The following is a 27,039-nucleotide window of genomic DNA, read 5'->3' on the forward strand; positions in this document are numbered from 1 at the left end:
ATTACTTTGAATTAGCCTCAAAGACTGAGACTCAAGAAATCATTGAAGCAAAGTTGATCTGTTCAGAATTAAATCTGCATGAAAGAGTGGCAAGAAGTCTAGCGTGCACATGTCCACATTGCACCAGGAAGGGGGTTTCCCTTTTAATTTAGGTGGGTCAGCCTGACCCTTCTTAAAAACGACATCTGCAAAGTGAAAAGCCATCGGATTCAGTGCTGACAATGACCCAGGGAGTTGTAGAATAGCAATCTCTGTCTCAGACCTATTCTGACTCTTCATTTAATGGCCTTATGGGTCCAGAATCAGTACCTTCTGCCAGGGGAATGAGACAAAGATATTTTGCGTTAGTCACTTAGGTCTTTGAAGGGAGATTGCGTCTTCTCTAAATTGTACCTTCCCTCGCCCTTTCTTTGTAATTCGACGATTGGGTATTTTCAACCCTCTGGCTTTTCCTCCTAGGTTTAGAATGCGAGAGGGGCGGACATGTCACATTGGCACTTTTTGATTGCTTAGTGTGCGATTTGGAAATTGGAACCACTTCCTTATCAGCAGATGTAATTGATCCCACCCACCCTCACCTATCAGCGAAAGAGTTGAAGATGAATCAGATAGAATCCACTAGGCTTGCCACCTGATCATTTGTTTGGTTAGCTGTTTACACTGTGGTTTGCCAGCCTGAGTACTAACATCAGCGTAAGATCGTGCAACTGTGCTCTCAGACGTTCTTGATGATGTTGGAAACACTTCCAGGGGGACTGGCTATACTTGATTTGAGCCCCTGGTTTTATCATCCTTAGTCGGTTCTTTCAGTATTGCTGTCACCATATCAAAGATACAGTCAGATCCCCCTTCAAGTTTCTCCAGCAGTACCAAAATCAATAAAAGAAGTCTTACTGGGCTCAGTAGTGATGCAGAGACCATCACTCCTTGGTCAGGCTGTTGACTTGGCAAGTTATTGTTTAGTCCAAAGCTGGTGTCACAGACAGATGGGAATACAGCGATGCATGGCTTGAGGGCCAACTACTACAAAGTTGCAGTCCTGTGGATAAAGGCTGGGGCGGAGTCTCCCAGGGGTATATCATGCACCTTATCATGTTGCTCATATCTACTGCATAGATCTATGTCCAGATCCACCAAGGTAAAATCCTCATCTCTAGAGCCGACGTCCAGAGTCCCCGTGGTCCTGCTTTTGGGAAAGCCCTCCTGGGTGAATGTAGAGGGCTTAGCCACCGTTTCGGCGCTGACAAAAGGAGGGCTGACTCAGTACATACAGGGGAGAAGAATATAGAGGGGAAAATGAAGGAAGCCCCAAGCTTTCCATGGTCTTCTTTTTGCGAGGAGAGCCCTAGGGGTGATGTAATTGCCAGAACCCCCATCCCTGAGGTAAGGAAGGTAGGGTGACCCCTTTGAGGCATGACCCCCTTGGGACAACCAATCTTGGGGCTCCCTCTGGCCCCTCACTGGGGGGCTCAAAACAAAACTCAGGACCTCTTGGGTAATCTTCTCATTTTCCCACATGGTAAAAATTGAGTTCTTTCTCTTCAGCGTCGTGCTGAGGTTAGCTTTGCTCCATAGGGGATTAAATTCAGTTTTCATGCATGCCCTTCCCGGAAACAAATGCCCTGATCTTAACTTTTTTGCAGTAACCTTGTTCCTTAGCTATAAATGAATCAGATCAATTTCTTGGTGCCAGTAAAAAGAGATGGCAAACCCCTCTATGCCATACTAAGGGATGCCAAAACTCCAGGACATGCGCCTGCCAGCCAGCAGAATGATCAAAAGACTTGCAAACTCTTTCCACAATCAGCTGAGGTAAGACCGGGGAATGAATTTGACTAATACTCACCCTGGTCTCACACTGGTCCTGAGTTCCTGGGACTCTGGCTTTGCCCTGGTCCTAAGGATAGTCGCCTGCTGTTACACACTTTTGCGCCTATAAAAATTGCGGAAAGATTTTTTGATTTTTTACCAACATCTGTGGTTTTGTATCTTTTATGCCAGTCAGCGCTGCCACACCCCTCAGAAATGTTCTGGAATCCTACGGCAGAGAGGGGGTGGGGGCACAAGCACGCTTAACGTGAAGTCCTTTTAGATCTGACAGTTTAGGAAACAAATAGGGCCAGCAGGCAAATTAACCCTTGTGTGTCCCTTGAGCGTTCTTTTAACTGTACTCCAGTGCCTTCATTAAAGCTCCATATAGAAGGTGAAAAAGGTGAACACAGTGCGTACGGAATGTAACGCGTGTCGTAGATGCTGGACCAGTCGCAGTAGCAGAGTTTGGGATATTTACGGCATAACCAGGTAAAGGGAGAATCAGTTGAAGAAAGTGGACCCCCTGCGAGAGAAAGCCGCACCGGCCTAGTGCTGACGGTTTCCATCCTAAGAGGTTCTGAGCTTTACCTTCCCCTCCCTGGCTCACCTCCAATCCCCTCTGCTTGCCTCCTGCTTTCTGGCCTTGTGTCTTTAGCCTCACTGGCTCACTGTGTTGGCAAGTCCCGGCACACTGTAGATTCTGCGGGCGGACGCCAGTATCGGGCTGCAGAACAGCACTAGGTTACTGGCTCCAGGTTTCTCCTAGTGCCTTCAGGCCACACCAGATGTCTGCCGTCCCGCTCCTCATGGCCTCTCAGCTGCTATTTTCCTTGTGGCTTATATGACCTTATGGCCTTGATGGTTTGCCTTACGCCACCTTGTGCAGCGGTCCCACCACACTGCCTGGGCCTCTGTCGCTTGCCGTCTTTCCGTTTCTCTCATGGCTTCCTCGGCAACTCCAGCTGCCTGCTGACCGCAGACCCTGCGCCGACCTCGTTCCTCTTCTATGCTCCCTGCGATACGTCCCACACCTAGAGAATTATTTGTACTCTGATTTTCTGTTTCCATTGTAGGAGACATTCAAATATGCTCAGGATTTGTTCCACACCTTTGAGGCGCTCTCAACCAGTCCCTGCTCTCAGTATATGGTACCTAGGTACGCAGGGCATTGGGGCACCAGGGTTTCCCCATGGACTGCAGCATGTATTATGCCAACCATGGGAGCTCATACAAAATGTGTCTGCAGGCCAGCCATTGCAGCCTGCGTGAAAAGATGTATGCACCCTTTCACTACAGGTCACTGCACCAGGCCACTGCTGTAGGAAAGTACCATCTTTCTGTCATGGTTACCTCCACTTTTTACGTGTTGTCAGTATGTTTTTAACTGTGTTCACCGGGATCCTGCTAACCAGGACCCCAGTGACTGTGCTCTCTCCCTTTTAAATTTGGTTGCTTGGACCACACACACCCCACATTTGGCATACTGGTGCCCCCATATAATCCCCTAGTATATAGTTCCCAAGTACCCAGGGCATTGGGGCACCAGGGGTCCCCCATGGGCTGCAGCATGTATTATGCTACCCATGGGGAGCCCATGCAAAGTGTATCTTCAGGCCTGCCATTTGCAGCCTGCGTGAAAGTGTGCATGCACCCCTTTTCACTACAGGTCACTGTAAGTCACCCTATGGTGGGCCCTCCTAGCCCAGAGGGCAGGGTGCAAGTACCTGTGTGTGAGGGCACCCCTGCATGAGCAGAGGTGCCCATATGAACTCCAACTCCATTTTCCTGGACTTCATAAGTGCGGGGAAGCCATTTTACCTGTGTAATGGACATAGGTCACTACTTTGGGCACACAATGGTAACTCCGAACCTGGGCATGTTTGGTATCAAGCATGTCTGAATCATACCCCAACACTGTTGCCAGTATTGGTTGTATGATTCAGTGCACTCTGGGGGCTCCTTAGAGGACCCCCAGCTTTGCTCCTACCAGTTTGCAGGTTTTTCCCGGGCAGCCCGCGCTGCTGCCATCCTTCAGACAGATTTCTGCCCTCTTGGTGCTTGACCTGCTCAAGCCCAGGAAGGCAGAACAAAGGATTTCCTTTGGAAGTGGGAGGCAACACCCTCTCCCTTTGGAAATAGGTATTACATGGCTTGGATAGAGTAGCCTCTCCAAGCCACTGCTATGCTTTGAAGGGCACATTTGGTGCCTGCCTTGCATAAACCAGTTTGCACCAGTCCAGGGACCCCCGGTCCCTGCTCTGGCGTGAAACTGGGCAATGGAAAGGGGAGTGACCACTCCCCTGTCCATCACCACCCCAGGGTGGTGCCCAGAGCTCCTCCAGGTGGCCACTTGATTCTGCCATCTTGAGTCCAAGGTGGGTAGAGGCACTTGGGAGCATCTCAGTGGCCAGGTCAAGCAGGCGACATCACAGCCCCCTCCTGATAGCTGTTCACCCTGCTAGGTGAACAATCCCTCTTCCGGGGCTATTTAGCGTCTCCCTCTTGGGTGAGTCCTCAGATTCAATGTGCAAGATTCCAGCAGGACTCCTCTGCATCGTTTACTTCATCTTTTGGCCACCGGGACTGCATCTGGACCCTCCAGGAACTGACAATCTGCAACTTCAGCGACAACTCTGCTTTGCAACATTGTTTCTCCTTCTCCTTCCAGAACATTTCCTTGACTGTGCATCCTCTGAGGGCGACAAGCCTTCAGCCTGCACAAGAAGCAGGAAGGAATCTCCCTTGGAGTTAAGGAGTCACTACCCTGCATCCGCAGGCAACAGCTACAATGACGACCGGCTGCGTAGATCTTCTCTCCTGCAAAACTGCGTGGATCCTGCATCACAGATGGTGGCCTGGAGTGGTCCCCTTGGTCCTCTCTACCAACTGTCCAACTTGGGAGATGGTAAGCCCTTGCCTTTCCTTGCAGGACAGTACCCCTGTGCACCGCAACTCTTGCATCTACTAAGGCTTGTTGGCTCTTCTTCCAAGAGATCTTCGGGCTCTGTGTAGCCTCGGTCTCCAGCACTCTTCCCTGCAAAGCACAGGGCCTCATTATGAGTTTGGCAGGTGGAGGAGGCCGCCCACCAAACTCATCCCACCACCATACTGCCATTGCGGGATAAACCCCACCAGCCCTATTTTGAGTTTCCCAGTGGGCGGAACAGTGTTTCCGCCCGCTGGCCCAGCGGGAAACAGGGCCGTAACATTACAGCCGCCTTGCAATCGAGCCGGATACAATGTGGTGGTGCCGCGGGTGCAGCAGCACCCGTCGTGCATTCCGCTGCCCGTAATTCGGATTATAACCGCAGGGACCACCAGGGTGCAGGCTGGCAGCAGCCTGGCGGTGTCGCAGTCGGACCATGGCGGATCCGCCATGGTCCTAATAGGGCGGTCAGACCGCCCTGTCTGCGGCGGTCCGACCGCCATCGCGAGTGTAGAGGTCTTGAGACTGCCTCACTCATAATGAGGGCTAGAGTCTCCTGCTTGCTGCTCCAGCGATGTGGGACTCCTCTCCAGGTGTGCAGAGTGGGCTTCACTGCGACTCCTGTGCCTGCTGCCTGTGAGTTGCCTGTGGGGGCTGCATCCTCGACTTCTGACTCTCCTCACTGCTGAGGGTCACCTGGGACTCTCCTCCTTGAGTTGAGTGCTACCGGACCTTCCTGGCCCCCAGCAGCCCTGCAATTCTTCTTCTGCAACTCTTGCCTTTGCCAAGGCTTGTTGGTGTTTTGTCCACACCACTGACTGACCGCAACTCTTCTTCCGATGTGGGACATCGACTGCATCACTTCTGGAACTCTTCTCCCGCTCCTGTGCTGCATAGCCCACTCCTCATCTTCATCGTCGACCTGGTCCTGCATCTCCAGAAGGGTGGGTAGTGGCTCCTGCCCCAACCAGACACTCCAACTGGAACTGGACTTGGTCCCCTTCATTTGCAGGTCCTCTTCTGCCAGGATCCGTCTTCCCTTTCTCAAAGTGTTGCTTTGGTCTTACACAGTCCTTTTACAAAGTTTACCTGTGGGTTTGGGGAAAAACTTACAGGTTGTACTTACCTCTTCTCTTCTGGTCTCTGGGGGTCACTCTGGTACTTACCTTTTCGGGTTCCTAGTTCCTCCAGCTACCCTCTACAGATTCCACTTCCTTGGGTGGGGGCCTGCCTTTCACATTCTATTTACTTAGTATATGGTTTGATCTCCCCCTACGGTCTCCATTATTTTCTGTTAATTCACTGTTTTGTATTGCTTTCAATGCCCATTCCTGATTACTAATGTGTATGTAATAGTGTGTTCACTCAACTGCTAGTAGAGTATTGCCTATACAGTTTTTAGTATTTGTGTAATCATAATAAAGTACCTTTAATTTTGTAACACTGGGTGGTTCGTTCATGGGTGCAAGTGCTGTGTGACTATAGTGGTATTGCATAAGCTTTGCATATCTCCTAGATAAGTCTTGGCTGCTCATCCACAGTTACCTCTAGAGAGCCCTGGCTTCCTAGATACTGTCTACACCTCATTATTAGGGAATACCTGGACCCGGTATAAGTTGATAATACTGTAGGTGCTCACCACACACCAGGCCAGCTTCCTACACCTCTAGCTGGCATTGAACTATCCTTGTGGCTTTCCTGAGGGCTAGTATTTCTATTTTTCTCAACTAAGAGAAACAGTAATTGCCCCCCCCCCCCCAACAAAAAAAAATCTTGACCTTGCTATTAAGCTTTGAGATGGTCTCCAACCCCTATGAACCACCATGTAACTTGGATTTTAAGTTCTTGTGTTATCATGAATCAGTATTTGGTGACATCGTCACCATAAAATAAGGATCCAGCATCCCTTGTAGGAGCATGCTGTTCCGGAACTGTGAGTATCGCTGTATATAATTGATATCCCGTGTTGCAGACTACAAGGTGCTCAGCTGTCCCTCAGCAACCTTTGATATAATAAACTGTGTCTCAGGACATGTATGACATTTAACTGTTCCCTTAACAGTTTTCTACCCACTAGCCCATCCCTGTTACTGGAAGCCTGTGAACTGTATTGCACTGGATAGAACTCGAATCCACTCTGTGCAAGGTGCCTTTTCTAGTTTGAAGTGTACATTATGTTTTGACTGGAACTGTTGTCAGCCTGTGGCTGGGTGTTTGGGTGATGGCTGCAGATTTAGGTAAGCCATGAGTTACATTGGGCAGTCCTGCTCTGCTTTCCAGGAATACGGCTTATCTGGCTGTGGATTGAGGATACTGGCGAGTTTGATTGGGTATGGAAATGCTTGTTTTCCTTAAAGTCACAAAGTGCCTTTTGAAGGCCCAATCTAAAACAACTGCTGCAGAAGTAGTTTGTGGTGACTTGTAAAGTTAGTCTATCTTGAATAACCCTTCTTGATGTCCATTTGTCCCAGCATACCTCTATTGGACATGTTCAGTATATATGGTTCCCTTTTTAAGAGTTCGGAGACGGAGTAGTTTTAGAATTTAAACGCACTGCTCGATGCATTATCATCCGGGGTCTTCGAAGCAGGAGTAAACAAAACCTGAATTTATTTTGCAATGTATGCAATTGTTGTTGATTAATAAAACGGAAGTACAAGTTTGTCATTAAATCGCCATATAACATAATTTCCCACACGTACTCCTCGTCAACCAGGCTTAATTAAGTGGATTCTTTTCATGGCATGCAATGCACCGAAGTACTAATGGCATATATGTGCACATTTTTCCCATGGTGAAACCCCTTTCACTAAAACGCTGTGAAAATACCTACAGGAGTAAACTTGGGGAATGCCCACAGGCTTGTGAGTTTGTGGCTGTACAGCCAATGTTGCATGGACTACCCACAATCAACAACTTCCCTTCGTCCCCTTGCAGTTATGATTCTTAAGTCATAATTCAGATCTGCAAAAGGAAATGTCAGTGGAAGCCGATTCTGTGAGTCAGAAATTTTCACCCACAGAACACAATTGAAGACTTCTTTATAAGTGGCCGGAGGTCCATTTGTTTTGACCTACTCCTTTTCTTTCTCTTTCGGGTTGAAGCAGTACTAGATTTAAAAATGGCAAGATCACAGCAGAAACTCCCTTATCCTAATAAGATAACTGATGTATCAATGTATAATTACCATTAATTAGTGTTCTGAAGGTAACAGAATCTTACAGCTTAATTAAGATTACGTGACAGAACTCGAAGTACCAAGAAGAAACCCATTTGTTTAACTTTTACAACTAACTGTGCAGGCTAGCAGGTCATATTTAAGACCATTTGCCTCCACAGGGTTGGGCTTCTCAAAGATGATACTTATCCAACTCTATGTTTATACACAGGCCTAAGCCTTTTCTATAAATCTTAAATCTGGGCCTCCTTGTCCCGATATACTCACAACAGCACAGCCAGACTACCTTATTTCTTTTTTGGTCCAGAATAGCTTCTTGTGGAAAGCCATTTTAAACATCTGCCTGTAACTGTTTCTCAATATAGATGTTGGTTCACATACTTAATCTTTGTCCCCAGGTTTGTGCTTCGAATAAAAGAGCTTGGATTTCATGTCTTTTATCAATGTGCATTTTGAACAGCAGATACCTTCTAATGAGTTGAGAAAAGGTACTACTCCATCCGCAGTCTTATCCGTTAGGACTGGGTCCCCAGAGTAGAACAAAGCAGGGATGTGCTTCTTACTTGCTGTACTGGAAAACATCTGGATGACTGGGGAGCCAAATGCAAATCTGGAGATAAATATATGCTTTTAGGTCGTCATATTTTCCGCATGTCAACATTGGTGTCTCTGCAAAAGGGAGACAACCTACTGGTGTGGATGTAGACCGCAACAATGCCATTTAAGCTCAGTGGAATCCAAAATAGAGATTGAATTAAACTGATGAAGGCCGGTTAATTCTGTTTCTTCTTTCTAATTACTGACGATCAAAAGTCGTGACAGCCTCTTTGACTTTCTTGCTCTCTTATTTTGTTTAATCTGCAATAGAATTATTAAATAGATTGTTTTATACAACTAAACCTAGATAGACAATTTTGTGTGCAACTAATATTCAAATTTCTTTTTTAACAATTGTATTTAGGTTTTGTCATATGATAATATGCCATATAATTATTTTCAATGAATACCATCATTGAATTATGAATCTTACAAAAAGCTCAACAAGAAGACCTGCCACATTGTAAAATAACATGTTATTCATTATTGTAAACACCAAAAACAAAGTGTTTAATAATTAACACAGAAAGAAACACATTTGAGGGGAAGCAGGAAAGACTAAAAACATAAATCACAATCCGTGTGAAAATGAAGTACTTCACCATTGGCCCGGATTATGTCCAACCACTGCAAGGTATCAATGCTATACAGTAATATGCATGGAATATCTCAGTCTAACAAAATGAAAGAAAAAGATGTAACAGTACATCACATTCAATAAGGGAATATATTCGACAACTTTAATAGGCTGTCTCAGTTTTAAGTCTTTCCAGATATAATGATCTGCCTCCTTTTCTTTGAAAAATGAAACTTTGTTCCCCATCACCGCTCAATTTCATGTCAGAAATTACACTCTCACTAGTTGAACTAGACCAATAGATTCCTTCTACATTTCTTGAAGGCCCTTTCTCTCCGTAACGTTATTAGACCAACGTCTTGAATGAAAACGAGTTTCTGACTTTGGTGTTTTGCGTCTTTCATCTTAGACACACTCCTCTATATGGCTTCCCAGTGTTCTGATACGCCACATGTACAGAGTGCGTTGCAGCAGCTGCTATCCTCTTCTTGTAGGCTTTTTGTCGTCAGCCTAATTGCTCTTTAGATAAATCGAGAAGTAGTCATACTGAGCATACAATGTTTCATTCTGAAAAGCCTCAGTCATTACTTTAAAGTGATTTATCTTCCTTGCTTTTGATAACTTGGGCAGCCAATAAACATCAAGGCAGCTGATATATATATTTTTTAATTCTGTAGACTTTCAAACCTTACTTCAATTGAGGTTATTGACACTACCACACAGACCTCAAAATGACCCCCCCCCCCTTCTCAGATGCTTGCCTATAATAAGTCATAAAGTCCTTCGCCTCATCAGATTTCTTTTTTAGAACCTGAGGCAGTGGTCTGGCCTCCCCCACATGTTACGAAATTTTGCCTAGCTTGCCTTCCAGTTCCACAAACTGGGACTGGGACTCATCTACTTTTTATTCAATCTGTCCAAAGAGGCCATCAACGTCTTCTGATGCTTCACAAGTATTATCTTCAACATTTGAACTCTCACAGCTTTAAGAGTGAGGTTGAAAAAAATCTTCAAGTGGAGAATCTTAGTTGGCACTCCTCATAGGTGTCACCATTGTCCCTGTGAAATCACCTTTGTACAGCCTATAAAATAGGACAAGCCACAGAAAGGTGATTCTTTAGCGATCCCTTTGCGATTCAGTGGCCAGTAGGGTGTAGGCATATGTTACGTGCCCAATACAGGGAGTGCAGAATTATTAGGCAAGTTGTATTTTTGAGGATTAATTTTATTATTGAACAACAACCATGTTCTCAATGAACCCAAAAAACTCATTAATATCAAAGCTGAATATTTTTGGAAGTAGTTTTTAGTTTGTTTTTAGTTTTAGCTATGTTAGGGGGATTTCTGTGTATGCAGGTGACTATTACTGTGCATAATTATTAGGCAACTTAACAAAAAACAAATATATACCCATTTCAATTATTGATTATTACCAGTGAAACCAATATAACATCTCAACATTCACAAATATACATTTCTGACATTCAAAAACAAATAAGTGACCAATATAGCCACCTTTCTTTGCAAGGACACTCAAAAGCCTGCCATCCATGGATTCTGTCAGTGTTTTGATCTGTTCACCATCAACATTGCGTGCAGCAGCAACCACAGCCTCCCAGACACTGTTCAGAGAGGTGTACTGTTTTCCCTCCTTGTAAATCTCACATTTGATGATGGACCACAGGTTCTCAATGGGGTTCAGATCAGGTGAACAAGGAGGCCATGTCATTAGATTTCCTTCTTTTATACCCTTTCTTGCCAGCCACGCTGTGGAGTACTTGGACGCGTGTGATGGAGCATTGTCCTGCATGAAAATCATGTTTTTCTTGAAGGATGCAGACTTCTTCCTGTACCACTGCTTGAAGAAGGTGTCTTCCAGGAACTGGCAGTAGGACTGGGAGTTGAGCTTGACTCCATCCTCAACCCGAAAAGGCCCCACAAGCTCATCTTTGATGATACCAGCCCAAACCAGTACTCCACCTCCACCTTGCTGGCGTCTGAGTCGGACTGGAGCTCTCTGCCCTTTACCAATCCAGCCACGGGCCCATCCATCTGGCCCATCAAGACTCACTCTCATTTCATCAGGCCATAAAACCTTAGAAAATCAGTCTTGAGATATTTCTTGGCCCAGTCTTGACGTTTCAGCTTGTGTGTCTTGTTCAGTGGTGGTCGTCTTTCAGCCTTTCTTACCTTGGCCATGTCTCTGAGTATTGCACACCTTGTGCTTTTGGGCACTCCAGTGATGTTGCAGCTCTGAAATATGGCCAAACTGGTGGCAAGTGGCATTGTGGCAGCTGCACGCTTGACTTTTCTCAGTTCATGGGCAGTTATTTTGCGCCTTGGTTTTTCCACACGCTTCTTGCGACCCTGTTGACTATTTTGAATGAAACGCTTGATTGTTCGATGATCACGCTTCAGAAGCTTTGCAATTTTAAGAGTGCTGCATCCCTCTGCAAGATATCTCACTATTTTTTACTTTTCTGAGCCTGTCAAGTCCTTCTTTTGACCCATTTTGCCAAAGGAAAGGAAGTTGCCTAATAATTATGCACACCTGATATAGGGTGTTGATGTCATTAGACCACACCCCTTCTCATTACAGAGATGCACATCACCTAATATGCTTAATTGGTAGTAGGCTTTCAAGCCTATACAGCTTGGAGTAAGACAACATGCATAAAGAGGATGATGTGGTCAAAATACTCATTTGCCTAATAATTCTGCACTCCCTGTACACTGCCATTCAGTTGCTGAAAAGGCATGAAATGTCCCTACCGAGATCAATCTCAGTATGGTTTACTCCCTTACTGAAGGCCAGAAAGGGAGGGCCTCTTTCTCACATCCCAAACAAGGAACTGAAAGGAAGCCTAGTCATCAGTCTCTGTCGAGGCCACGTGTCTCTCCAACTTCTGTCTCTTCCTTTCCAGCTCCCGGTTGTCTCTCAGCCACTAGCCTCCCACTTGTTTTCTGCCTGTCCAGAGACATCTTTGGCAGTAGCCACTATCTTGAACTGGCCAAGCAAGGCAGGAAGGAGCGCTCTTTTGGACTGCTCTGTGCATCCCTAAGCATTGCCATTCTGCTGGATATACTAGGAGACATGCTAGGAAATGCACCACAGGCTTAACTGCATGTAGAATTATTTTGGGTGGTGGGACATCTGTTCTGTGTGGTGGAATTGAAGGTGCTGGACAAACCTACCACAAATCTAAAGGGAGAACTACAGTCCTGCCTACTCCGTGGTCACACACCCTCCGTAGTCAAGCAAAGTATTTGTGTCTTAAAGTATAATCTAAAATACATATGAATTCCAACCAAACTTTGCTATTGATTTTGTACATTTTGTTTAAAGGAGTATTTTATGTTTCAAAAAAGTAAGTATTGCATAAGTGACCTACGACGGATGGTGGTTTATGCTCCAGATACTCAGTTTGCTTACGAACTATTGAGTGGAAGCTCCTACACACCCAGCGCGTCACTGTGGAGCAAGTTCTGACCTAGCACAAATCAAAGCACTGGAACCCTGCCGCCTCCCAGTAGTATTGAGCAAGGCTTCTCAAACTGATATTTCTTCTTCTTGTCCTCCAGCATGTGTCCCTAGCTACCCACATCCTGCCTGCTTTCCAACATGAAAGTTGTTTGGACAGGAGAGCCAGTGCAACATTTAAACAGAAACCATAGCACATAAAATACAGTAGAGAACTTTTAAAGTAAATGAAGCCTCCAAAAAAGATGCTAAACAGTACATATCTTATGTTCCGTGTTGTCACTTCATGTTTCACAAGCATAGAAAATTTTAAGTCCTATTATTAGTTTCTTAATTGACAGTTAATTTGTTTTTCACATAATGAGATGAGTCATTTGGATACATATTCTACAATTAGTGAAAAAAACAAGAATAGAAACAAAAAGTATCCTACATACATCTTGATCACCATATCTAAAAACACATAGTAGGGACACTATATAAATGTAATTTAGTCCATGATCTAGTGTAACAAGTAATAAGTATTGATCTTCCTGTTAATAGACCGCTGTACATTCAGATTTATCAGGGAATGCCCTGGCTAGTGTTTTAAACAGCAAGAGATCCATTTAGCAAGTTGAGAATAGACGTACATTATGTTTAATGTTTCCTCAGTGGCGGTCAGTAATCATGTACATTCTTCCACCATGCCGAGGCCAATTTTTAAAGGTTTGTGCCAAATTACCTCAGCCCTGCTTATCCATTGACAAGAGAGTTGCTGCACTTGACTGCTTTGACCTGCTCATGATGAAGACAGCAGCAAATCGTTCAAATAGGATCAGGACATTGCCAGAACAGCATGTTTGAGCTGTTTACTATTTAGGAACAGCTCAGAAACATGATGTATGGTTTAGCCGTGGTCTCTGAGTGACTTTTGTCAATACAGCCAAAATAGGTGGTTGTTACTAAATGCCACCTTTGGTATTTTCATGTGTGTGGCAATTGAGCACTCCGCAGCGTTATAACAAACAAATTACGTCTCTATACCTTGACTTTGTTCACTTGCTAGATTTAATAAAAAATACTACTGTTGTTAAGTGGTCATTTTACCATATGTTATTTGGTTACTATAAGTCTTGAACTATTGGCTGTCTCACCGCAGGAATGCCGGTAGATGTTTTCACGCTACACTGTAATATAAGCAAAAGCTTAGATAATTGTTTCCGAAGGGACCGTATTTCTTTCATATGCATTAGAGTAAAAAAAATCCTTTTCATTCACAAGTATTATATTTTAAGCCAGTTCTGTTTTGTACAATGTTCTATACTGGTCACCATGGGCCTCTTGCTTCTGGGCCGATCAGTTGCTTCCTCTCGTTAAATTAAAAAGTTAGTATTTCATATAGGCATCTGCAGATGCAGATGAGCCTCGTTGTGGGAGAAACAATTTCCCAATATCTTCCCTACATTCAACATGAGTAAATACATTGATTGTAAGATGCTGGATTTGATATAGTCTGCGGTGCATTTTTCCCTTGTAAGCTGTACTCCGTGCATTTGCTTATGAAAATGTTCTGCTGATTTGTGTTTTTATTCATTTGGAACTTTATTCTTTTTTCAGATTTATGAAATTCCTTTTTTCGTTGCTTTGGATCACAAGACAGAAGCCATCCTAGTCGCTGTGCGAGGAACCTTATCACTGGAGGTATAACATTTAATGATTTCAAAGTCAGCTTGGTATTTATCTGAATACATTGTTTTTATTTGCCGCCCGTGGCATTGCCTGACGTTGTTTTCAGTTTTTATTGGAAGATTTTTTAAATATTTTTTTCTAGATCCAGTAACAAGTAGATCAATGTGTTATGATTGCAGCTGATGCGGAACGTGATACTATTAAAATTATCTATTTCTTAATCTGAGGAACTGCTTATTCAAATAAATCATAGAGAAAAGAACAAAAGTACTTGTTAAAAAAATGTAATGGTGAATTTCTTAGTGCCAGCGCCGACAAATCTAAAATCTTAAATTGTGCAAAGATGTACCATGCAAAAAAATGTACGTCAGTGCAGTAAAATAATAAAAGTAATTATTGTGTCAGTTAAGTTGCCTTTACAAGAAAATTACAAATCAAGGGAATGCATTTATAATGTGAGGTGGGTTTATACACCACTTATAATACAGTGTTACACTAGGTCCCTCTCAGTAAACGAAACAAAATGGGTAAAGCAGCGGAAGCAACCGAAACACGTCTGATGAGAATGGTGGCACGGTGATAAAATAATAAACCACAAGAGCAGCATATTACAGGTGTCAGCTTCTTTGGTGTATGTATATATATATATTTTTTTTCACTGAAAAACAAACAAACGTTACAGGGATGTTACAGTTAGGTTCTGAATTTACTCATACAAAGCCATAGAAATTCAGCTTAAAGTTAGAGTTCTTTCAAGTAACGAAAACTCGCACCCTAAGGTAACTATAGGTAACTATAACTCGCTCCTTCGCCATGCACAGTTGTCTCATCATTCATTTTATTGCAAAAATTGCAGTGAGATTATGAAAGATGCCATAGAATATGTTGTCAATGATATAATATGTGGCGTAATTAGCTGTGCATGGCGAAGGTGCAAGTTATAGTTATCTTAGGGTGTGAGTTTTCGTTACTTGAAGGTACTCTAACAGTAACTGCTGAAGTTCTATGCTTTTGTACAAGTATTTTTTTTTTTTTCTTTTAAACACTTTTCCCTGGGCTGTGGTGGTCCCCAGGGTGTGGGCCCCCAGGATATACTTTCATTAATGCCCCAGGTGTGGTGGTGTGGGGGGCCATGGACCAACCGGGGGCCTATCAAAAAAAAAAAAAACAATCCCAGAACCCTGCGTTTGTTTTTTGTTTTGTTTTTAAAATATTTACCTCGAACTCGCAGCCAAAAAATAATTAACAAAATGTTTTTTTTGCTTTTGGAGGGTTTCTGAGGGATCCTCCCACCGGTGCTAAGGGGGTCATTGTATCTCTACCCAGGCCCCCCCCACCCCCCCCCCTTTTTTTTTTGGTTACTTTTTTTCTGGGACTCGGCTCAAGCCGAGTCCCCTGATGACTGCCAATACTTCCTGGTTTAAAGTGTTGGCAGCCAGTCAGAGCTGTGTATTTCCCTGCCCAAGCTTGTCTTTGTTCGCAAACTCTTCGCGGCCAGAGATTTACAAATTTGAATTTCCCTAAGTGTCTAAAAGACTACTGAACTAATGTACATTAATTAACAAAAAGCACAATCTGCGTATGGACAACTAGCTTTCTGCCAAATTTAGTGTAATTCCATTAAGCAATTCAGGCTGTGGACCTATTGACAGATCCTATGGGAATTAAAAAGGGAAATGCAACGTTTTTTGAGCCCCCTTTTTCTCGGCCCCGCTTCACAGATCACCCAAAACTTTCCGTGCGCACCAAGAATAACCGGCCCACTTTTTTGGGGGAAAATTTGGTGAAGATTCATCAAACGGCGCCAAAGGTATAGGCAAGTCAAAAACGCTTCTTCTATGGATACATGGTCCTAACTATAACTAGCTGCCACTAGGATATATATATATATATATATGTTCGATGGCATATGTTGCTGCAGATACACATGTTTCGCACAGTCCGCTGCCTGGTGTTGGGCTCGGAGTATTACAAGTTGTTTTTCTTCGAAGAAGTCTTTTTTGGTCACGGGACCGAAGGACTCCTCCCTCTTCGGCTCCATTGCGCATGGGCGTCGACTCCATCTTAGATTGTTTTTTTCCGCTGTCGGGTTCGGACGTATTCCTTTTCGCTCCGTGTTTCGGTTCGGAAAGTTAGTCAGAATCTCGGAAGAAAGCGTCGGTATTGTTCCGTTCGGTATCGGGATAGTTAGGTACATCGACACCGATCATCGGAAGACTTTGGGGTAGCTTCGATTCCCCCATCGGGGCCTGGTCGGCCCGACCGCGTGCGACATCGAAGCCGATGGAACGGACCCCGTTTCGTTTCTGCCCAAAATGTCACAGTAAGTATCCTTATACAGATCAGCACTTGGTCTGTAACTTGTGCTTGTCCCCCGAGCACAAGGAGGATACCTGTGAGGCCTGTCGAGCCTTCCGGTCCAGAAAAACACTCCGGGACCGAAGAGCCAGGCGTCTACAAATGGCGTCCACGCCAACAAAACAAAGTTTCGACGACGAAGAGGAAACATTCTCGGTTCCGGAATCAGAATCCGGAGACTCCGACGTCGAACAACAGCAACAAACAGTGAGTAAGACGTCGAAAATTAAAACTATCGAGAAGACAAAAGCCCAGGGGACGCCACTGCCAACAGGCCATGGCTCGACCCATAAAACCGGCGACCCGTCGAAGGCGCCGAAAAAGGGCACGCCCATAGCGAAGACACCCGACTCCGGTCGAGGGACCGCCATGGAGCAACCTCGGAGCCGAGATAGCGGCTCCGAGAGGCAAAAACAAGATGCCGGCACCGAAAAACATCGGCACCGAGATACACTGCCGAAAGCCACAAAAATTGTGTTGGTGCCGAAGCCGAAAAAAGATTCTCTCTCTGCGCCGAAAAGTTCCACACCTTCATCCTACACAGAGGAACAAGGAATAAGTGGCCAGATGCACAGATTTGGACAAGAGCTCCAAAGTGTAGAATCAGACTACACACAAAAGAGACTGTACATCCAGCAAGACACAGGGAAGATATCAACCCTTCCCCCAATAATGAGGAAAAGAAGGATCGGACTTCTCAAGGATGACGCACAACCACAAGCCAAAGTGGTTAAAAAAGTCACGCCTCTGCCCTCTCCACCACAACAGGCATTGCCGGCACAAACACCGCCACAAATGCACTCACCAGCGCAAACTACCATAAGTCAAGATAATCAGGATCAAGACGCTTGGGACCTATATGACACCCCAGTGCCGGACAATGATCCCGATTCATACCCCACAAAGCCGTCACCGCCAGAGGACAGTACCTCATACTCGCAACTGGTGGCTAGGGCTGCAGAATTCCACAATGTCCAACTGCATTCCGATCCTATAGAGGATGATTTTTTATTTAACACCCTCTCGGCTACACATAGCCAATATCAATGTCTCCCAATGCTACCAGGGATGTTACGGCATGCAAAACAAATTTTTGAAGAGCCCGTAAAATCAAGAGCCATCACCCCAAGGGTGGATAAGAAATACAAACCACCACCCACAGACCCAGTGTTTATTACTTCGCAGTTACCACCTGACTCCGTAGTAGTAGGGGCAGCTCGCAAGAGAGCAAATTCCCATACATCTGGCGACGCCCCACCTCCGGACAAAGAAAGCAGAAAATTTGATGCGGCAGGAAAAAGAGTAGCATCACAGGCAGCCAACCAGTGGCGCATCGCAAATTCTCAAGCGCTGCTGGCCAGATATGACCGCGCACACTGGGATGAGATGCAACTTCTCGTAGACCATCTTCCCCAGGAATACCAAAAAAGGGCGCAGCAAATAGTTGAAGAGGGACAAACAATCTCAAACAATCAAATCCGCTCTTCACTGGACGCAGCCGATACTGCAGCGAGAACAGTCAACACTGCTGTCACCATAAGGAGACACGCTTGGCTCCGCACTTCAGGCTTCAAACCTGAAATCCAGCAGGCTGTCCTTAATATGCCCTTCAACGAGAAACAACTTTTTGGCCCTGAGGTGGACACAGCCATTGAAAAACTTAAAAAGGACACAGACACGGCCAAAGCCATGGGCGCACTCTACTCCCCGCAGAGCAGAGGCTCTTTTAGAAAAACTCCATTTAGAGGGGGGTTTCGTGGCCAATCCACAGACACCACCAGCCAACAAACAAGAACCACACCATATCAGGGTTCATTCCAAAGGGGAGGTTTCAGGGGATATAGAGGGGGTCAATTCCCAAGGAGTAGGGGAAGATTCCAGACTCCAAAAACACCTCCACCTAAACAGTGACTTTCAAGTCACAGAACCCCTTCACTCAACACCAGTGGGGGGAAGACTAAGCCAATTCTACCAATCTTGGCAGCAGATTACAACAGACAATTGGGTATTAGCAATAATCCAACATGGCTATTGCATAGAATTCCACAAATTCCCACCAAACATCCCTCCAAAAACACGCAAAATGTCACCACAACATTTAGAACTTTTAGGACTAGAAGTTCAAGCACTACTGCAAAAGGATGCAATAGAGTTAGTACCAGTACAACAAAAAAACACAGGAGTTTACTCCCTGTACTTTCTAATTCCAAAAAAAGACAAAACATTAAGACCAATATTAGATCTCAGGACACTAAATACCTACATCATATCGGACCACTTTCACATGGTCACACTACAAGACATCATTCCACTGCTCAAACAGCAAGATTACATGACCACATTAGACCTAAAAGATGCGTACTTTCATATACCGATACACCCTTCTCACAGAAAGTACCTAAGGTTCGTATTCAAAGGAATACATTACCAATTCAAAGTGTTGCCATTCGGAATAACAACTGCACCAAGAGTGTTCACAAAATGTCTAGCAGTAGTAGCAGCACATATCAGGAGACAACAGATACATGTGTTTCCTTACCTGGACGATTGGCTAATCAAGACCAACACAGTAAAAAAGTGCACAAACGACACCACATATGTCATACAAACCCTTCACAAACTGGGTTTCTCCATCAACTATACAAAATCACACCTCGAACCGTGTCAGACACAACAATATCTAGGAGCAACCATCAACACATCAAAAGGAATTGCCACTCCAAGTCCACAAAGAGTGCAAGCATTCCACAAGGTAATAAGTGCTATGTTTCCAAACCAAAAGATACAAGCAAAATTTGTGCTAAAACTTCTAGGCATGATGTCATCATGCATAGCCATTGTCCCAAACGCAAGACTACACATGCGACCCTTACAACAGTGCCTAGCATCACAATGGTCACAGGCACAGGGTCAACTTCAAGATCTGGTGTTGGTAGACCGCCAAACATACCTCTCGCTTCTATGGTGGAACAGCAACAATTTAAACAAAGGGCGGACATTTCAGGACCCAGTGCCTCAATACGTTATAACAACAGATGCTTCCATGACAGGGTGGGGAGCACACCTCAATCACCACAGCATTCAAGGACAATGGGATGTACACCAAACAAAATTTCATATCAATTACCTAGAACTGTTAGCAGTATTTCTAGCGTTAAAAGCCTTTCAACCCATAATAACACACAAATACATTCTTGTCAAAACAGACAACATGACAACAATGTATTATTTAAACAAACAAGGAGGAACACACTCAACACAATTGTGCCTCCTAACACAAAAAATATGGCAGTGGGCGATTCACAACAACATTCGCCTAATAGCACAATTTATTCCAGGGATCCAAAACCAACTAGCAGACAACCTTTCGCGAGACCACCAACAAGTCCATGAATGGGAAATTCACCCCCAAGTTCTGAACAAGTACTTTCAAATTTGGGGAACACCCCAGATAGATTTGTTCGCAACAAAAGAAAACGCAAAATGCCAAAACTTCGCATCCAGGTACCCACACCGCGAATCACAAGGCAATGCTCTATGGATGAGTTGGTCAGGGATATTTGCATACGCTTTTCCCCCTCTCCCTCTCCTTCCATATCTAGTAAACAAGTTGAGTCAAAACCAACTCAAACTCATACTGATAGCACCCACATGGGCAAGACAACCTTGGTATACAACTCTACTAGACCTTTCACTAGTACCGCATGTCAAACTACCCAACAGACCAGATCTGTTAACACAACACAAACAACAGATCAGGCATCCAAACCCAGCATCATTGAATCTGGCAATTTGGCTCCTGAAATCCTAGAATTCGGACACTTAGACCTCACACAAGAATGCATGGAGGTCATAAAACAAGCTAGAAAAGCTTCCACTAGACACTGCTATGCATCTAAGTGGAAAAGATTTGTTTGCTACTGCCATACCAATCAAATCCAACCATTGCATGCCTCTACAAAGGACATAGTAGGATACTTACTACATTTGCAAAAAGCGAATCTCGCTTTTTCATCTATAAAAATACACCTCGCAGCAATATCTGCTTACCTACAAACTACTCATTCATCGTCTCTATTTAGAATACCAGTTATTAAAGCATTCATGGAAGGGCTAAAAAGAATTATACCACCAAGAACACCACCAGTTCCTTCATGGAACCTTAACATCGTCTTAACAAGACTCACGGGTCCACCTTTCGAACCCATGCATTCCTGTGAAATGCAATATCTAACCTGGAAAGTCGCATTTCTCATTGCAATCACATCCCTCAGAAGAGTAAGTGAAATACAGGCATTTACCATACAAGAACCATTTATTCAAATACACAAAAATAAAATAGTTCTAAGAACAAATCCAAAATTTCTACCAAAAGTAATCTCACCATTCCATTTAAATCAAACAGTAGAATTGCCAATGTTCTTCCCACAACCAGATTCCGTGGCTGAAAGGGCACTACATACATTAGACATCAAAAGAGCACTAATGTACTACATTGACAGAACAAAGCTAATCAGGAAAACAAAACAACTGTTCATAGCTTTTCAAAAACCACACATAGGAAATCCAATCTCTAAACAAGGCATTGCTAGATGGATAGTCAGATGTATTCAAACATGCTATCTTAAAGCCAAAAGAGAATTGCCTATTACACCAAAGGCACACTCAACCAGAAAGAAAGGTGCTACAATGGCCTTTCTAGGAAACATTCCTATGAGCGAAATATGTAAGGCTGCAACCTGGTCTACGCCTCATACATTTACTAAACACTACTGTGTAGACGTACTAAATGCACAACAAGCTACAGTGGGCCAAGCTGTACTAAGAACATTATTCCAAACTACTTCAACTCCTACAGGCTAAACCACCGCTTTTAGGGGAGGTAACTGCTTTATAGTCTATGCGAAACATGTGTATCTGCAGCAACATATGCCATCGAACTGAAAATGTCACTTACCCAGTGTACATCTGTTCGTGGCATTAGTCGCTGCAGATTCACATGTGCCCTCCCGCCTCCCCGGGAAGCCTGTAGCCGTTTAGAAGTAGGTCTTAAATCTTAAACACTTGTACATTTGTAAATAATTATTATAAACTTTTTATGTACATACGTATTCACTCCATTGCATGGGCACTATTTATAGCAAACAACTCCATCCTCACCCTCTGCGGGGAAAACAATCTAAGATGGAGTCGACGCCCATGCGCAATGGAGCCGAAGAGGGAGGAGTCCTTCGGTCCCGTGACCAAAAAAGACTTCTTCGAAGAAAAACAACTTGTAATACTCCGAGCCCAACACCAGGCAGCGGACTGTGCGAAACATGTGAATCTGCAGCGACTAATGCCACGAACAGATGTACACTGGGTAAGTGACATTTTCAATATATATCTATCTATCTCACAATTTCAAGGGCAAAGCCCCCAACTGCAGCCGCACCACACTCCACAACATCTGTGCTCTTCGACAGGGCAAAAAATCTTCAGCACAGCAGGATAAATTGCAGAAACTTTTAATAAATAATACCAGAACCACAAGACAAGGCCAACGTGTTTTGGCTAAACGCCTGATGTATATATATATATATATATATATATATATGTGTGTGTGTGTGTGTGTATGTGTGTGTATATATATATATATATATATATATATATATATATATATATATATATATATATATATGTGTTCCTTACTCCACAATTTCAATTGTAATAGAGGCACAGCAATCTAGAGCTTCTCCAAAACCTGTTCTCCCACTTGTACCAGCTTTCATGGAACTTGCCGAAGAAAAATTCTGAACACCAGCCACTTTAATCAGATACGCAACATCTCCTCAAGTAATACAACCCTGCGCAACAAGATTCTGTACATCTTTTCCCGAAACAAAACCAAACTCAGTAATAGTCTCTGCAGCCCACAGAAAACATCCATTGGCAACAGAGTCATTGGTACCACTGCAGAGACAAAGCAAAAAGATTGGTGTGCAAGAAGGTCTGCATTTTGACAGCAGTTGCCTTCAAATCGCCCAAAGACTCCGCTCTCTTGGCAGATATGACAGAGAGCTATGGCAATCCTTGCTCACTTTCACTGACAATCCGACAAAAGACAGAAGACAAGATTTTCTTTAGGTCTTGAATGAAGGTCATATTTCCTCTAACAAGGTCTTAAGTGGAGGCATCAAAGCAGCAGGCCTAACAGCTGATCTATCAGCCACTGCATTCTATCATGGTAATGCACTACGACGTGCATCATCACTTCCTCTCACATCATTGAAGAGAGATGCACAATTAAATAAAAGCCACCTACCATTTTCAGGTCCTATGCTCTTCGGCCTTGATTCATACAACAAAATGAAGTGAATGATAAAGGAGTTAGAGACTCCTAAAGCAGTGGTCCTGGAAGAGAAAATGTAGTTCTGTCTCAGAGACACCTATCAACATCAGTAGTAAAGTGCTCTGCCCCCTCAATGCCCATATTACCCACAGTCACAGGGCCAACAAACACATCAACATCAGCAGCTGTACTCTCATGGACAGAGTCACAGCAGCCAACAGCTACAGCAGTCACATAGATACTTCATTCCAGGAAACTCTCACCTCCACAACAACAAATAATGAGCAGAACACACCCATCTACTCTGTACGCCACTCTGTTGGGAGGTAATGTGACAAAACCTCTGAAAGAGTGGAGAAGAATTACTGCCATCTGATGGGTCTCTCAAATTATCCCTAGAGGCTGCAGCATTCAGCTCAAGTCTCCACCACCCATAAATCCACCAAAACGAGCAGCACAATGCCAGTATCTATTCCAGGTATATTTTGGTACTGAAATAGGTCCCAAGTGAGAATACAGATGCATATCAGATCTTAGGCATGTCAACCAATACGCGCTCTAGTGAGCTCCCGCTCCAGGCGACATCCTACAACAATCATGTGGTGCCTTAGGCTGCGGGGACCCCCCTTTCTGCAGTGGGACGTCGTGCCGAGAGGTTGCGCACAGCACCTTTCCTCTTTTTGGCACCAGCGGAGACGCAGTTGAGACAGAGAGCATGCGCCTCTCTTGGGCCACGCTGGAGGCGGCGACCAAGCCCGGGTAGCACAAATAAGAGCAGCGGGCGGCCTCATCGGCGGCGCTACAGATTTGGAGGGCTCTCGGCTTCAGCGGCCTCTATGTGCACAGGGGGCCTCCCGGGCTGCGAGGTGGCCAGCGATGCCTCTGAGGACCCGACCGCGACGGCTGGGCCCTGGTGATTCCCACGGGGGCCTGCAGCGAGCGGAGGTTGTGCGCAAAGGCCTCCCCTGCGCTGCTCGGGGACTGACTGCTGGTCCCGTTGCGTGGTGCGGCGCTTCAGGGCAGTCATCGTTTCCAGCCCTGTTGACTTAGACAAATCCAGAATGCTAGCACTGCACTAGATCTGTCCACAGCTCATCAAGAAAGACTGGATATGCTCTATGGTTCGTTATATATATTTTTTCACATTCCAGTAGCAGTAAAACACAGGGAATTTATTTGATGTCTTGTTGGCAAAGCTCACTATCAGTACAAGATGCTCTTATCCAGTAAGTGCCAAGGACATTCTCAAATTCAAGGCAATAGTTGAGGCCTAACTCTGCAAAAGCACAATTTCGTCTATCCATGTTTAGCCAATTGGTTAATAAAGGTACCCACTGCATATCTGCAACAAAAGGGCTTTGATTACAGTTGTATTAGACCTACTAGGTCAATGTGTTAACCTACAGAAATCAAGCATGTCTCTGCTTCAAAATGTGAACTGAGAGCATCTCTGTACACTGTCAAAGAACTGTTTTTTTTTTTTTTTCGGAGGTGAAAATGTGTATCATTTCTCAGAAATGTCACAAGTTATTGTTAGCTACAAAGCTGACAGCGAGGCAAGTCTTCTCTGACCTATGATGCATGGCCTCTTGCATTTTCCTAGTACTCAGTGCTCGTCACTACATGAGACCACCACAGCAATGCTTAAAAAACCAATGGCCACATCTTCAAAGTGACAGGGAAGACAACATCTTTTGAATCAACAGCCATAGGTGTCCCTTCAGTGGTGACTCAACGGGCAGGAGCTATTCAAAGGAGTTCCCTTCCACTATGATATCCCTAATCAGACCATTGTGACTAATGCTTCTCTGACTGGGTAGGGAAAACATCTGGATGATCTGACAGTTCAGGGTCAATGGTCCCCACAACAATAATTATACCACGTCAACTTAGTCAAACTCAATGCAGTCCATCCACCTCGCCCTCAGGGCTTTCCTACCAACACTGCACACAGACAGAGTTCTAGTACAGACGAACACCATCACAATGTATTATTCAAATAAACAGAGAAGAACAGTATCAAGAACTAATTTGTTAGAATCTCAAGTAATTTGGCTTTGGGTAGTGGCAAGGAATCCAGGTCTTCAAGCAGGGCCTCTGCCAGGTCTTCAAATGCATCAACCACACCTACTAAGCAGGTGCTTCTACAAACAATATGAGTGAGTACTCAGCAACATTGTCTTGCATTCTGTCTTTCAAAATTGGGGGTTTCCAGAAATAGAGATATTTGCCACCTATGCCCAAACTACAGATCCAGAATGTGGTACCCACAGTCGATGGGCAGCACTCTTTTGATGACGTGGTAGAACAGATTTCTATATGACTTACCACCAAAACCACTAATACCATTAGTCATCATGATGTTCAGACCGACCCCCTCAGCCATGATCCTTATAGCTCTAGAGGACCAATACAATGGTGGTTTCCAGAGCTGCTTCACCGATCACGTAAATATTACAAGAAGATACCACATAATCACAATCAACTGTCCAGCATTGGAAGGAAGATCCTCCACCACAATGTATAATCCTTGAATTTTGTAGCATAGTTTCTGCAGTCATATAGTATGAAAACCTAAATCTACCACTAAACTGTATGAACATTCTCAAAGAAGCGAAGGGACCATCATCAAGGAACTCCTGTGCTTTCAAGTGTACCAGATTTGTACCAACATTCATAATCCACTTGAATGTTATGCTTCCTTACTGATACATTCGCCACAGTCCAGCTTCAGGTCTCTTGGATCAAAGTTCACCTAGCCATCTTAACTGCCTATTGTAAAGACCTGTATCAAAGGCCATTCTTCACATCCCAGTGATTAAAGACGTCTTTGAAGGACTGATAAAAAATTTACCTTCCAAATAGAAGTTCTGCTCCCCCATGGGAGTTAAATCTGGTTCTCTCTAAATTCATTGCTCCTGTCTTCAAGCGTATGCATAAGGATGCATTGAAGCATCTTTGCTAGCTGTCGCTACAGCTGGAAGAAGGCTCAGTGAGTTAAGTGTTGATTAATTTTGAATTTTTCATCACAATGGTATACTATTAAAGACACATCTTATTTTTTTTACGTCAGATTTCCATTTTAAATAAACTATTTCTAATCCTGTGTTTTTCCCAATCCATTATCTCCAGCAGAGAGAACTCTTTAGTCTCTAGATCTAAAAAGCCGTAAAGAGTTATTTAGTAAAAGACTAAACTCCTCAGAAAAATGAGTCATCTTTTGTAAATTATACAACAGAGAGGATTAGCATCCCTCAAACAGACTATTTCTTGATGGATTGTATCTTGTGTTACGTGTTGTTACCAGTTTGTAAACAAGCCTCGACCTTGAGCACATTCCTCAAGAGAAGAAGCAGCTTTAGCCACTTAGGTCTGCAGTGTTGCTCTTTCAGAACTATGTAAAGCAGCAACTTGAAAGTCTGTTCATACATGTGCTAGACATTACTGTTTTTATAAAGATTCTCGGGATTACACATTGGTTGGTAAGGCTGTGCTATGTAATTTGTTGAATTAGCCAACCTAAAGTTTGTCACAATAATATTGCATGCCATAATTAAAAATAGGTTTTCTCCTATTATTGACATCCTTGCAGTTGATGGCCGCCTGGCTACTGTTTCGGTGCTAGCTCAGGCGCAGGAACTAACACAGGGTTCGACCTCTGCTCCAACGTCGTTGATGCCTCATTTACTATTACCGTCACTCAATTCACTTTTTCCCCCAATGAAAAAAAATAATAATAAGGTTGAGATGCGAGACGCAAAGACTCTTTGAAGCAGAACAATAGAGGGAGGACACCCAGAGTGTTTACTGGGACCATAATCATGACCTATTTGGATCAGAGTCAGATCAAGATCAGACCAGTGTATAGGCTGAAGACCTCATAGTGTAATTCCCTACGAAGTGTTCTGCAGATTCAGCCATTCAGGAACCCAGTGACCTTGACTTGTCTCCTTCAAATAGACAAAGATCCAGCCCCATCTCCACCAAAAATAGCCTCTTTCCTTTAGTTCTGGAAAAAGTGACCGGGATATTACGACTTCCTCTCCCCTCAGTAGGTCATTGTCCTAACATTTTAACAGATGTTCTACAAACATGAACTCCTTTTAAT

General features: G+C 44.1%; 1 protein-coding gene across 1 annotated transcript in view; it reads left to right on the forward strand.

The window, feature by feature from the left end:
• DAGLB (diacylglycerol lipase beta) overlaps window positions 1-27,039 on the forward strand; it is a 154,740-nt gene that overhangs the window by 64,200 nt on the left and 63,501 nt on the right. The window contains exon 8 of the mRNA XM_069210317.1: window positions 14,171-14,254. Within this exon, the coding sequence (XP_069066418.1) occupies window positions 14,171-14,254 (84 nt within the window). The remainder of the gene's footprint in view (window positions 1-14,170; window positions 14,255-27,039) is intronic.

This window comes from Pleurodeles waltl, chromosome 10, assembly GCF_031143425.1.
Source record: "Pleurodeles waltl isolate 20211129_DDA chromosome 10, aPleWal1.hap1.20221129, whole genome shotgun sequence".
NCBI lineage: Eukaryota > Metazoa > Chordata > Amphibia > Caudata > Salamandridae > Pleurodeles > Pleurodeles waltl.